Here is a 12903-nt window from a genome sequence, read left to right as displayed (position 1 = left end):
CACCTGTACACATGCACTGCATGGCTGCCCTGCTGGCTGCTGCCGACAGTCGATTCTACAATAAAATAAAATGAGGAATAACCTTGGAGGTCAATCATCGCCCCGAAAGCGGATAGTAGATGTCACACAGTATGTGTACCAAATATCAAGTCAATAGTTCAAACGGTTTGCGAGCGACAGGCGATTGAAAATCTTGGACAGACAAAACAAACAGCCACTGTAGCGTTTTATATAAGAAGATACACTCACGTATAAGTCGGGTCTTGAAACTCAAAAAATCGATCATAAAAATCAGACCCCGACTTATACGCCCATTCAAAAATGGGACACTTTCTAATTTTTTTTTTTTTTGAACATCTTCTTGCCTCCTCCAATCTCGCATCAGTTTTTCACACGCATCAAATTTTGTTGCAGTGGCACAGTTGCCAATTTCTTTCGCTACTTCAACAACGTTTATTTTAAAACTAGCTTTATATTTTCTTCTGATCGAACACTCCATCGTAGATAAGGGATGCTCTTACGAGAAAGGTGCATGAGGGTGTGAGAGACACAAATCAGTGAAAACGTCGCTTTGGAATAGTTTGGGTATTACCGCGTGGTCACGTAGGCACGATAGAGAGAGAGAGAGCGCACACACTGATACAGTGCATTGCCACACCCACGTAGAAAAAAAAGGCCGTGTGCCCCATGGTTACTCTCTCGGGTAGGCGTTAGCATATCGTAATCTCTTGGACCAATGACTTTGACTTATATGATCGACATTATAAAATACCAGAAATCCATCCATCCATCCATTTTCCAACCCGCTGAATCCAAACACAAGGTCATGGGGGTCTGCTGGAGCCAACACAGGGTGCAAGGCAGGAAACAATCTTGGGCAGGGCGCCAACCCACCACAGAATACCAGAAATTATACGTTAAAATCAAGTCCCGACTTATCCGTGAGTATATATGGTAATTAGTAGATCATTTACTAATTAACAAAGCTCCTTACGCCTTAAAATTGGACAGGGATAGGAGTTTTTTCAGAGAAGGGTAAATAAAAGAAATAACATCCATACTTATTACAAGCTCCTGTCCCAAGAAAAGCACATTTTATTGGTCATTGTCTGAAAAAAATGCACTTTTGTATAAAGTGGGAGGGCAGGCAGCCTGTATTCCTGTCATATGGTAAAATCTACCATCATCAACCCCAAGAACAAGATCTTAATTTTTAAGCCATGTATGAGAACACTTATGTCAAATATCCTACAAACAAATGGGCAAAAGGTAAAAACGATAAATGTATGAACAGGAGCCATTAACTTTTGTACAAGTGGCCACAAGCTATGCTATTAAAATATAATGCCAAAACAGCTGAAATAATATTTACTGTAACTGAAAAATATATGAAATACAATTTGAATTAGTATTTACAAAATCTGGGTAGAGCACTGGTGCGGTTTGTAGTGCTGCAGTTTCATAGATTCGGCTTTCTAGGTCTCCAAGCTGTTAACACCACACATGATCATTTTACTGCAAATCAATCAACTGTGACTCCCTGGTAGAAACACAGTCATGTTTCTCAAGAGTTTTAAATTGCAGCATACGTTTACATTTTAATAATATTATTCAAGTAATGAAGCGTGTCACAGTTACAACTAAGCAAATGGGGCCACTGGATTCTAACCTTCAGTGCCGTCCTTACCATAGGGAATTCCCAAGCGGACCTGCTCCTTGCGGTAACCCTCCAGAGCAGCAGCCCAGCGTGTCACTTGTTCCGATGTCTCATCCGCAATAATGTTCCCCGTCAAATGCTTGCCATCCAGAGTTATGACTTGCCCTTCCTCTACAAGATGTGCTTCCTCCGCCACCCCTGAATGAGCATCAGGGTCGATTACTACTTCGACTGTCTCGACTGGTTTCACAATCTCCAGAATGTTCAGCTTGGGCTCTACACCTTTGGGAGTGGAAGAGCAAGTGTTAATAACCCAAAAACGCTTTGAACGGTTTAGTTTTTATTGTAACTGATATATTAAGAGTTCTTTGAAATAATATTGTAAGATATCAGCAGGTTACAGGAAATCCTTCATATATTAATTAGAAGTTCAAAATTCTGACCAAAAAGCAAAAACTCAGCACAGGTAGCCTACATAACTTAAGCAAACACTCGCTCACCTTGTCTGGAGATAACCTGCACGCTCAGCTGAACCGTCCCGTCAGTCTTCACACCCTGGTCAAAAAGGCTGTGGTCGGGATCCAGCTGCAGATGCAAAAAAAAAAAAAAGCAGTGGTTATTTGACAGAAAACAAAGGCAGCACCAGCATGAATGGGTCCAAGAAAGATCCCAAATTTACAGAAAGCTTCATTCAGCAAACGGGGGAGCCACTCAGTCGCTCAAGTCAGCAAATTCACACACGACACCACACAACCATATCCCACATTACACATTTTTGTACAGTGCCTTTTTGTCTATGCACTGTTCTTGTTTGATTTGTACTGCGTTTCCTTTTCTCTCGTAAGATTCAGCTTACGCAGTTTATGAATACTGCACTATACTGCATATAAATGGTCTCCATTTAGTACTCCAGAATGAGAAGCTGCCTGTGAAAAAGATTTCCACTGTGACGGTACCTGCACTGCTTACAGATGGCAATACTAACTTAAATTTCAATTACAGAGAAGCTTCACTAAAAATTCGTGAGTGTGCTCCCCTTGACTTTCTTGTATACCGGGATAGAGGAAAAGGGCATCAGAACCACTTCCAGTTGTGCAATAATTTTTCAAATGTCATATCTCTTTGTTACTTCTTCTTTCGGCTGCTCCCGTTAGGGGTGGCCACAGCGGATCATCTTCTTCCATTATCTTTCTGTCCTCGTCATCTTGTTCTGTCACCCCCATCACCTGCATGTCCTCTCTCACCGCATCCATAAACCTTCTCTTAGGCCTTCCTCTTTTTCTCTTGCCTGGCAGCTCTATCCTTAGCATCCTTTTCCCAAAATACCCAGCATCTCTCCTCTGCACATGTCCAAACCAACGCAATCTCGCTTCTCCGACTTTGTCTCCCAACCGTGCAACTTGAGCTCACCCTCTAATGTCCTCATTTCTAATCCTATCCATCCTCGTCACACCCAATGCAAATCTTAGCATCTTTAACTCTGCCACCTCCAGCTCTGTCTCCTGCTTTCTGGTCAGTGCCACAGTCTCCAACCCATATAATGTAGCTGGTCTCACGACCATCCTATAGACCTTCCCTTTCACTCTTGCCGATACCCGTCTGTCACAAATCACTCCTGACACTCTTCTCCACCTACTCCACCCTGCCTGCACTCTCTTTTTCACCTCTCTTCCACAATCCCCATTACTCTGTGCTGTTGATCCCAAATATTTAAACTCATCCACCTACGTCAACTCTACTCCCTGCATCCTCACCATTCTACTGACCTCCCTCTTATTCATGCACATGTATTCTGTCTTCTTCCTACTGACCTTCATTCCTCTCCTTTCCTGAGCAGATCTCCACCTCTCCAGGGTCTCCTCAACCTACTCCCTTACTCTCGCTACAGATCACAATGTCATCAGCAAACATCACAGTCCACGGGGACTCCTGTCTAATCTTGTCTGTCAACCTGTCCATCACCATTACTAATAACAAAGGGCTCAGAGCCGATCCCTGATGTAATCCCACCTCCGTCACTTCTACCGCAGGCCTCACCCGGTCACACTTCCCCCATACACATCCTGTACAACTCTTACGTAATTCTCTGCCACTCCCGACTTCCTCATACAATACCACAACTCCTCTCTTGTCACCCTGTCATATGCTTTCTCCAGGTCCACAAAGACGCAATGCAACTCCTTCTGGGTTTCTCTGTACTTCTCCATCAACATCCTCAGAGCAAACATCGCATCTGTGGTGCCCTTTCTTGTCATGAAACCATCCTGCTGCTCACGAATCATCACCTCACTTCTTAACCTAGCTTTCACTACTCTTTCCCATAACTTCATGCTGTGGCTCATCAATTTTATTCCCCTGTAGTTACTGCAGTCCTGCACGTCCCCCTTATTCTTAAATATCGGCACCAAATATCTCTTTTTTTCTCTCATCTTAGGTGATTGATACACAATCATTTATCTCTATTTATTATCAAACTTTATATTAAAATGATATTTTTTGCATTTAGGGAGGTTGAAAATGGTGGTGGAATTTTTTCATGTACACAAGCATTACCGAGATTACATGCAAAGTAAAAAGAGTTACAGTCACCTAAAAACATAAAAATAAGTGTTAGTATTATACAGGGTGGTCCATGAAAAAGTAGCCCGCCTCCACCGAAACGACTGCATTATGTCGCCTTGTGCCCGTTTCAGCATTTTCATTTACACTTTGTTCATGACAACTTTTTTGTGGGCCCCCCTGTATAATATGTGTTGCAATAAACTGCTATAGGTAAAATTGCATTCAGTTACATTTCATTATGACGACGACTGCAGAAAGACGATACGTGATTTTCTCGGAGACACTTTAACGTCCCATGAGACAAGGCAGTGAGACAAAAGGACAGCTGCTGTAAAGGCTTTTAAATGATCGACGAGCAGCGTGACAAGTAGAATGTGCAGCTCGGCCAAGCAGCTGATCCGACCACATCTCCTTCAGCCCATTCACAACTGGAGCAGCAGATATGCGAATGGAGGAATGGGGGATTTAGCGGGTGGGCAAGCGAAGTGAGGAGGAAGCAAAGCCCCCAGTATGATAAAATTAAATCACCAGGAACACGACTGGGACATAGCAGCTTATTGTTCCCATTACATCTTTATATTTCCATGCCATGTTCATAAATAAACTACTACTTCCGGCTGAGTAATTTTTCTCAAATTTCATATCTCTCTCCTTTTTATCATTATAAATATCTATACAAAATCTAAATCATCTATTTGTAATAACCATAGTTTAGCTGAAAATTTGCAAAAGTAGTCAGTTCAAGTGGCCAAAAAGTTGATAGGATTCCTTATTTTTAATATAATGCAGGTGTACAAAATCTCATTGACCGAGGGCAAAGCGTTTGTCTGTCTGTGTGTAAACACGGTAACTCTCAATGTCAAAAATGGTATTTTTGGATTGAGAAAGATCTAAAAACGTCAAGATTCATCATAATCTCGAGATAGCAAAAATGAATCCAAATCCTCCGTAAATGCCATGTTGAAGGAGAAGCACACAATCTATAATGACAGCAAGTGGCCAAACTAGATGGCTTCTCCAGCAGCGTTAAGGTTACGGAACAGCCGGGGTTCTGTCTCTGGCTTAGAGATCTTTTATTTAATCTGTCTGTTGTCTGTTTTTGAATTTTTCATTATTTAATTATAAAAAAAAATACATATCATAAATTAAAATAATTCTAATATTAATGGAGTCTATTACAGTAATAACACAGTTAGTGAAGTACTGTAGATGTGTTCTGGGACTTTGTTGTGTTATAATAAAGAAATTGCATTATCTGAGGAAGACGTGCCAAAGGCGGAATAGGAGTGTTATTGTTATGGTCAAAACAGTAATTCTCACAAGCTCATGTTTAAAGTGCATCATTTTGTACCCTTTGATCTCTTTTCATTATTATTCATTCTTTAAATATTGTTCTGGTCATTTATTATTTCGATTGTATGTGGTCAATGTTTAGTGTTTGTGCGTGGATACTAAAAGATGAGGGACTGACCCAGGCCCTATAACAAGAAGCTGGAAACTGAAATCCACCATGGTTCACTTGAATGCACTCTGGTCGATTTTGGTAATACCACCTGCACTCATTTTCCCCAACTCTCTGAACAGATCCAAGCGTACATCCTTAAGATGCATGCAGGAGTAGCCACACACCCTATCCAATCGACTTTAATAGAGGAGACGCACCTCCAGAACACAGGTAAACCAAGTTTATTGTCATGTACACGGTACAATGAAAGTGTAGTACCACTTCTCTTCAGAATAGCGGGCAGAAGTACAGTACAAAAATAAAAGTATACAGAAGTACTATTCAACATATCTGCGCACAGGTTGCATTTTGCAAAATATTACAGGCCTGCGCCACCACCACCCACTCAAAGCTTCATGATGCTCCAACAATGGATGGATGGATTAAAAGGCAGAAGTCTACGTGACCATCATCATTAAGCCCTTCTGTGAGAACCCTAAATGCAAAGAGGACTGTTTCATTTATGTTAGGTAGAATGCCCAGAGGGGACTGGGAGGTCTCATGGTCTGGAATCCCTACAGATTTTATTTTTTTCTCCAGCCGTCTGGAGTTTTTTTTTGTTTTTTCTGTCCCTCCTGGCCATTGGACCTTACTCTTATTCGATGTTAATTAATGTTGATTTATTTTGTTTTCTTATTGTGTCTTTTATTTTTCTATTTTTTATTATGTAAAGCACTTTGAGCTACTGTTTGTATGAAAATGTGCTATATAAATAAATGTTGTTGTATACCCAGTTTATGTTACAATATTTCCAGCTTGTGCGTTGAAACAGTCTGTAAATCTACTGGTGTGAGTGCCAGTGGTCCTGTACAGTTTGCCAGGAGAAAGAGGAGGTTAGGAGGAGGCGCCGAAACAGGGCATTGCCGCACCCACCACATGACAAACCAACTCAGATTAGGACCAGACTGCATGCAATGGGTGACATCTCAGCACCACACTAGTTTTTTTTTTTTTTTTATAATGATGGCTGAAATGCCAATTCTGCCACCAACCTCCTGGTTTTGCCCTGCCTACCAGGAGAAAAGGAGTGAAGAAAATTGGATGTGCAGAAGAACAGAGGCCTTAGGTAGTAAATGTTGTACAAGGTATGAAGAAATGGCCGCTGAATGCCAGCAACATTCTGTACTGCATCCACCATACTGAGGAGTGGCTTTACAATCAGGTACCATACCAGGATGCGACGGTGACTTCACTGTGCACCTGTAGAAGTTTCTGAGAGTAGATGAGGAAATGTAAGCTGTCCTTAGACATCTGAAGTGTTGGTGAAACCTTCTGACAAGCGTTGAAAAGTGCCGTGTCCACTGCAGTTCATCAGGGATGGTCACTCCAAAGCTGTACACTTTTTCAACAGCTTCCCCTCTGATATCATGGAAGTGTTCTCCTTTGGCATCCTTCCTTTCATGCCTTCATGTTCAGAGCCAGATGCTAACCTCAAAGATTCTGCTAGTTTGCAGTTTAGTTTCTAAAGATATTGCATTACATATAGGAAACGTGAGGTGAAATATTTACTACTTTATACAAATATATAAAAAAAAATTACAGTTTGCAAGATAGGCCTAAGCACTCGCGTATTATAACTTTTCATTCAAAACGAACATACAATATTAATAACAGATGACCATGTAGTGAAGTTACATGTTGACTCGCACAGCCCACTAGCAGACAGGAACTTCACGTTGTGCATACGCCATAGTGTGTTTTATGCCAACTTCACTATAAAGGAGCTTCATTGGTTAATTGATTAAGTTCCTTGTCTTTTACATTTATAGCCCAAGGAGGAGGGACCCCTTTGACACTGCAGCACGGGCCATAAGCTGGCTGCTGAGGTGTTAGTTTTAGTTAGTTATTTATAGTTATTAGTAGTTTGACTCTTTTTGTTTTCTGGATTTCATTTTCTGATTTTTTGGTCCTTGACTTACTGCCCCCCTCCCCAACCCCCCAAATCACTGGATGACAGACCTCTTTGCTTTTAGGTTTTCCTTTTACATATATCTTTTTTTTGACACCACTACTGCAGTTTTTGTTCTTATTCATCTTTTCAAATAATAATTTCCCAAATTATAAACTTTGGTATTGGGGCCAACAGCTTTACATTGTTTTTGCACCTACTCATTTTAGGAATTAAAAAAAAAAAATTTTTCGCCCTCAACAGTCTTGCAGTTACAAAGCCTGCAAAGCGCTTGGGGTAAGGATTATTTGGGAGTCTAAGCCTTATTGGAGGTCTGTGGTCTAGTTACAGACTTTAAACGGCTTACCTTTTATTTCCAATGGAAATCAGAATCAATGGGGTGTATACCCTTTGTTAAGATCAGTGTTCATTACACATTTTTTGCAATAATTTATATCATGTTATATTGATGTTTGGGTCCCAGAATCCATTTCTGGCAATATATCTAGCTAGGATTTTGTTTTGTTTTTTTTATGTGCACTGCAAATTTGAGAAAGGGTCGCCGAAATGCTACAATTCAAAGTTGTGTGATGATGTGTGTAGCCAACATCATTGTCACAATGGGATAAAAGTCAGGGTTGTGCACTTTTTGCGATGATCCGACAGAGTGGATAACAACAAATTCCCTATGCAGTTGTGGTTAGTGTTTAAAGTTTACGTTTCAGTATTAGAACTTCTGTTATTTTAGCATGAAATGAATCAGAATTACATTAGTGGACAATCTTCAGTCTGGGTATCACAGTGTCTTTCACTATGTGATGACATTCTTTACAGTTACTTCTTCATGTCCATTCTGACATATACAGTGGTGTGAAAAACTATTTGCCCCCTTCCTGATTTCTTATTCTTTTGCATGTTTGTCACACAAAATGTTTCTGATCATCAAACACATTTAACCATTAGTCAAATATAACACAAGTAAACACAAAATGCAGTTTTTAAATAATGGTTTTTATTATTTAGGGAGAAAAAAAACCCAAACCTACATGGCCCTGTGTGAAAAAGTAATTGCCCCCTTGTTAAAAATTAACCTAACTGTGGTGTATCACACCTGAGTTCAATTTCCGTAGCCACCCCCAGGCCTGATTACTGCCACACCTGTTTCAATCAAGAAATCACTTCAATAGGAGCTGCCTGACACAGAGAAGTAGACCAAAAGCACCTCAAAAGCTAGACATCATGCCAAGATCCAAAGAAATTCAGGAACAAATGAGAACAGAAGTAATTGAGATCTATCAGTCTAGTAAAGGTTATAAAGCCATTTCTAAAGCTTTGGGACTCCAGTGAACCACAGTGAGAGCCATTATCCACAAATGGCAAAAACATGGAACGGTGGTGAACCTTCCCAGGAGTGGCCGGCCGACCAAAATTACCCCAAGAGCGCAGAGACGACTCATCCGAGAGGTCACAAAAGACCCCAGGACAACGTCTAAAGAACTGCAGGCCTCACTTGCCTCAATTAAGGTCAGTGTTCACAACTCCACCATAAGAAAGAGACTGGGCAAAAACGGCCTGCGTGGCAGATTTCCAAGACGCAAACCACTGTTAAGCAAAAAGAACACTAGGGCTCGTCTCAATTTTGCTAAGAAACATCTCAATGATTGCCAAGACTTTTGGGAAAATACCTTGTGGACTGATGAGACAAAAGATGAACTTTTTGGAAGGCAAATGTCCCGTTACATCTGGCGTAAAAGGATCACAGCATTTCAGAAAAAGAACATCATACCAACAGTAAAATATGGTGGTGGTAGTGTGATGGTCTGGGGTTGTTTTGCTGCTTCAGGACCTGGAAGGCTTGCTGTGATAGATGGAACCATGAATTCTACTGTCTACCAAAAAATCCTGAAGGAGAATATCCGGCCATCTGTTCATCAACTCAAGCTGAAGCGATCTTGGGTGCTGCAACAGGACAATGACCCAAAACACACCAGCAAATCCACCTCTGAATGGCTGAAGAAAAACAAAATGAAGACTTTGGAGTGGCCTAGTCAAAGTCCTGACCTGAATCCAATTGAGATGCTATGGCATGACCTTAAAAAGGCGGTTCATGCTAGAAAACCCTCAAATAAAGCTGAATTACAACAATTCTGCAAAGATGAGTGGGCCAAAATTCCTCCAGAGCTGTAAAGACTCATTGCAAGTTATCGCAAACGCTTGATTGCAGTTATTGCTGCTAAGGGTGGCCCAACCAGTTATTAGGTTCAGGGGGCAATTACTTTTTTACACAGGGCCATGTAGGTTTGGATTTTTTCTCCCTAAATAATAAAACCATCATTTAAAAACTGCATTTTGTGTTTACTTGTGTTATATTTGACTAATGGTTAAATGTGTTTGATGATCAGAAACATTTTGTGTGACAAACATGCAAAAGAATAAGAAATCAGGAAGGGGGCAAATAGTTTTTCACACCACTGTAGGTACACGACCAACACATTTTGATAGGCAGTGCTTGTGCCGGACACTGCATGATCTTCTTGGACGTTTCCTTTTATATCCACAGTATCCTCCAATGTTATAATTAATGCTCCATGTTCTGCTTACCGTCTGTCGCTGGTATTTGCACTGACACCAGTCTGAGGAAGTTAAAACAGGAGATGCCTTGTGCCATCAACAAAATGAGAATTACATTTTTTTTTTTAAAGAAGTAGGATTTTCCTTTCTAAGAGAATGTTAAGTAGTTGTTTTGTGGTATCACCTTGAAACAGCAATTACACTTGCCTGGTAATAGGATTTTCCATTTTAAAAAAATCATGTCACAAAACTTCGACTGCATACCAGCAAGTGACGAGTGTTGTCTGTCCAGCCAAATCAAACAAAAAGTGCACAATCAGGCTCACCACGTCAAGATTTTATTCATAAATTTCAGCTTTTAAGTCCCGGCTGAAGACTCACTATTTCAGTTTAGCACACCCTGACTAGAGCTGCTAAATAAGTGTACAGACTGCATCTCTGTTGTTAGTCATTAGCGCTAAAACATAAGGAATATGATAGTTAGAATATGTTACTAACCCTCCTCACCTATTCTGTTTCTCTTCTCGGTACTCAAATGCGGGTGCAACTGCCCCCTGCCAAGTTGTTTTGCCTGCCTAAGGTAAAAGTCATCCCTGATGGAGGATTGCGGGAATCGTGGGGTAGATAGGGCCTCTCATCAGATTGGTTGGCCCAGCGCAGTTTCAGCTGTGGAATGGCCAAATGGGGGAGGCAGCTTGATGGCCGAGGTCTTCAGGACTCTAAACAAATCCAAATCATATTATGTGATATCATCTACTGCTTGTAATAATTTTATTCTATATTGAGGATTTATGTTCTATTCTGTGTATTATATTGACCCCCTTCTTTTTGACACCCACTGCATGCCCAACCTACCTGGAAAGAGATCTCTTTTTGAAATGCCTTTCCCAAAGTTTCTTCCATTTTTTTGGGAGTTTTCCCTGTCTTCTTAGAGAGTCAAGGCTGGGGGGCTATCAAGAGGCAGGGCCTGTTAAAGCCCATTGCGGCACTTGTGTGATTTTGGGCTATACAAAATGAAATTGTATTGTATTCAATTGAGTTAAAGAATGCATTCTGTCTGCATTAGAAAAATAAATATGATACAAATACTAAACACTACAAATTTATAATAAAAAAAAAAAAAATCCACTGCTACAGGTAAGCAGAACGACAACATTCATTGCATTGGTGCTTATTGTGGAGGAGTGAGCAGCAAAAACTAGTCATGTAAAACTGAACTTTGTTGTATAAAAGAATTTACCAAACAAATCGTGTTTGGCCATAAGCAAAAGCCATGCCACTGGCACATAGATTTTCATCTGCAACCTTTTTTTCTGCAAGAGCAAAAGTAAGTAAAAGTGGAAAAGTTAACAGATTTGTTAGCTTTGGCGATGTTCTCCCGAAGATCTTTGTGGTTGGATTCACAACAGTAATGGAGACGGCAGACAGTCAGGCCCTTCCCAGAGAGATACTCTCTTGCTGCCTTCGGTTTCTGTGCAGAGTACCCTTAAGGGGTATCTGCAGACTTCTGAGGGGTAGCCAGGCAAATCAGAAATACTTAAGGCCTACACGGTAGGGTTTCTAGATCCAGGTTTAAAAAGCCCCTGTATTCAGTGCACAGGAGAAAGAACTGGGAGGAAGCTATTGCTAAAAAGCTTGGCAGGTATACAGGTTAGAGGTGAGGGGTCAATAGGAAGACTCGAGTTCCTGTTATTTTCAATACGTATGTGTCTTTGGTTATTTGATTGTAATTCTGCTTTGCTAATAAAATGCCTTTCTTTTGTTGCATTTGCTATTCTGTTTGTCAATTGGGTTCAAAGTTGATACACGAGCCCAGTCCACATCTGATAAAATTTATTCTGGTACTCAACCTGGAAAGGTGGGTGGCATGATTAGAGAACACATACTTCGAATCACTTCACAGGCGCTTCTTTAATGCTACAATACATTGGCCAGGGTATGTGGACACTGGGCTCTAGAAAGATCCAGACTTATGGAGTAAGGGAAAGTGACTGCAGATGAAGTTCTCTCTGACCCCAAATGAGCAGTGTGATGCAGAACCAGACGTGAATGTGCAGGTTGTGGATGAGGCACGTGGGGCTGAGTAGCAGGACGCCTGTGGCAGAAGACAGTGGTTTTGACTGAAATAACCATTAGGGCTTTCCACCCCACAAAAACAAACTTTACCAAGCTTTACATTTCACATTTGCAAGACGGTGGGCAAAATGAACTTTAGGGACAATTGTGCAAACTTTAAAACCCTTCCATTTCACTCACCACTACTGAGGAATCAGAGTGTTCTCCTAAAATACTTAGCAACTTCATTAAAAAAATGTTTTTTGGTAGTATTTACATCTGAGCCTGTACATGTACCTTCCTGAGCATGGGGACCTTGCAGGTGCTGCAAGATTTCAATCCATTACAGCGTAGTGTGTTACCAATGGTGTTGTTGGTGACCGAGGATTTTATTTTTTATTATTTTTTCTCCAGCTGTCTGGAGTTTTTTTGTTTTTTCTGTCCCCCCTGGCCATTGAACCTTACTCTTATTCGATGTTAATTAATGTTGATTTATTTTGTTTTATAATTTTGTCTTTCATTTTTCTATTCTTTAATATGTAAAGCACTTTGAGCTACTGTTTGTATGAAAATGTGCTATATAAAGAAATGTTGTTGTTGTTGTTGCAACTGCCTTCAGATCATTAAACAAGCTCCTCCTGTGTAGTTTTGGGCTGATCCCTCACC

The 12903-nt window shown here is 40.7% G+C and overlaps 1 protein-coding gene across 1 annotated transcript in view; it reads right to left on the bottom strand.

Moving 5' to 3' along the window:
* Window positions 1–12903, bottom strand: part of gabpa (GA binding protein transcription factor subunit alpha) — an 80318-nt gene that overhangs the window by 26643 nt on the left and 40772 nt on the right. The window contains exons 4-5 of the mRNA XM_039743418.1: window positions 2158–2242; window positions 1688–1939 (exon numbers count right to left, since the gene is read on the bottom strand). Of these exons, the coding sequence (XP_039599352.1) occupies window positions 1688–1939; window positions 2158–2242 (337 nt within the window). The remainder of the gene's footprint in view (window positions 1–1687; window positions 1940–2157; window positions 2243–12903) is intronic.

This window comes from Polypterus senegalus, chromosome 2 (genome assembly GCF_016835505.1).
Source record: "Polypterus senegalus isolate Bchr_013 chromosome 2, ASM1683550v1, whole genome shotgun sequence".
NCBI lineage: Eukaryota > Metazoa > Chordata > Cladistia > Polypteriformes > Polypteridae > Polypterus > Polypterus senegalus.
This window is presented reverse-complemented; position numbering and strand designations above follow the sequence as displayed.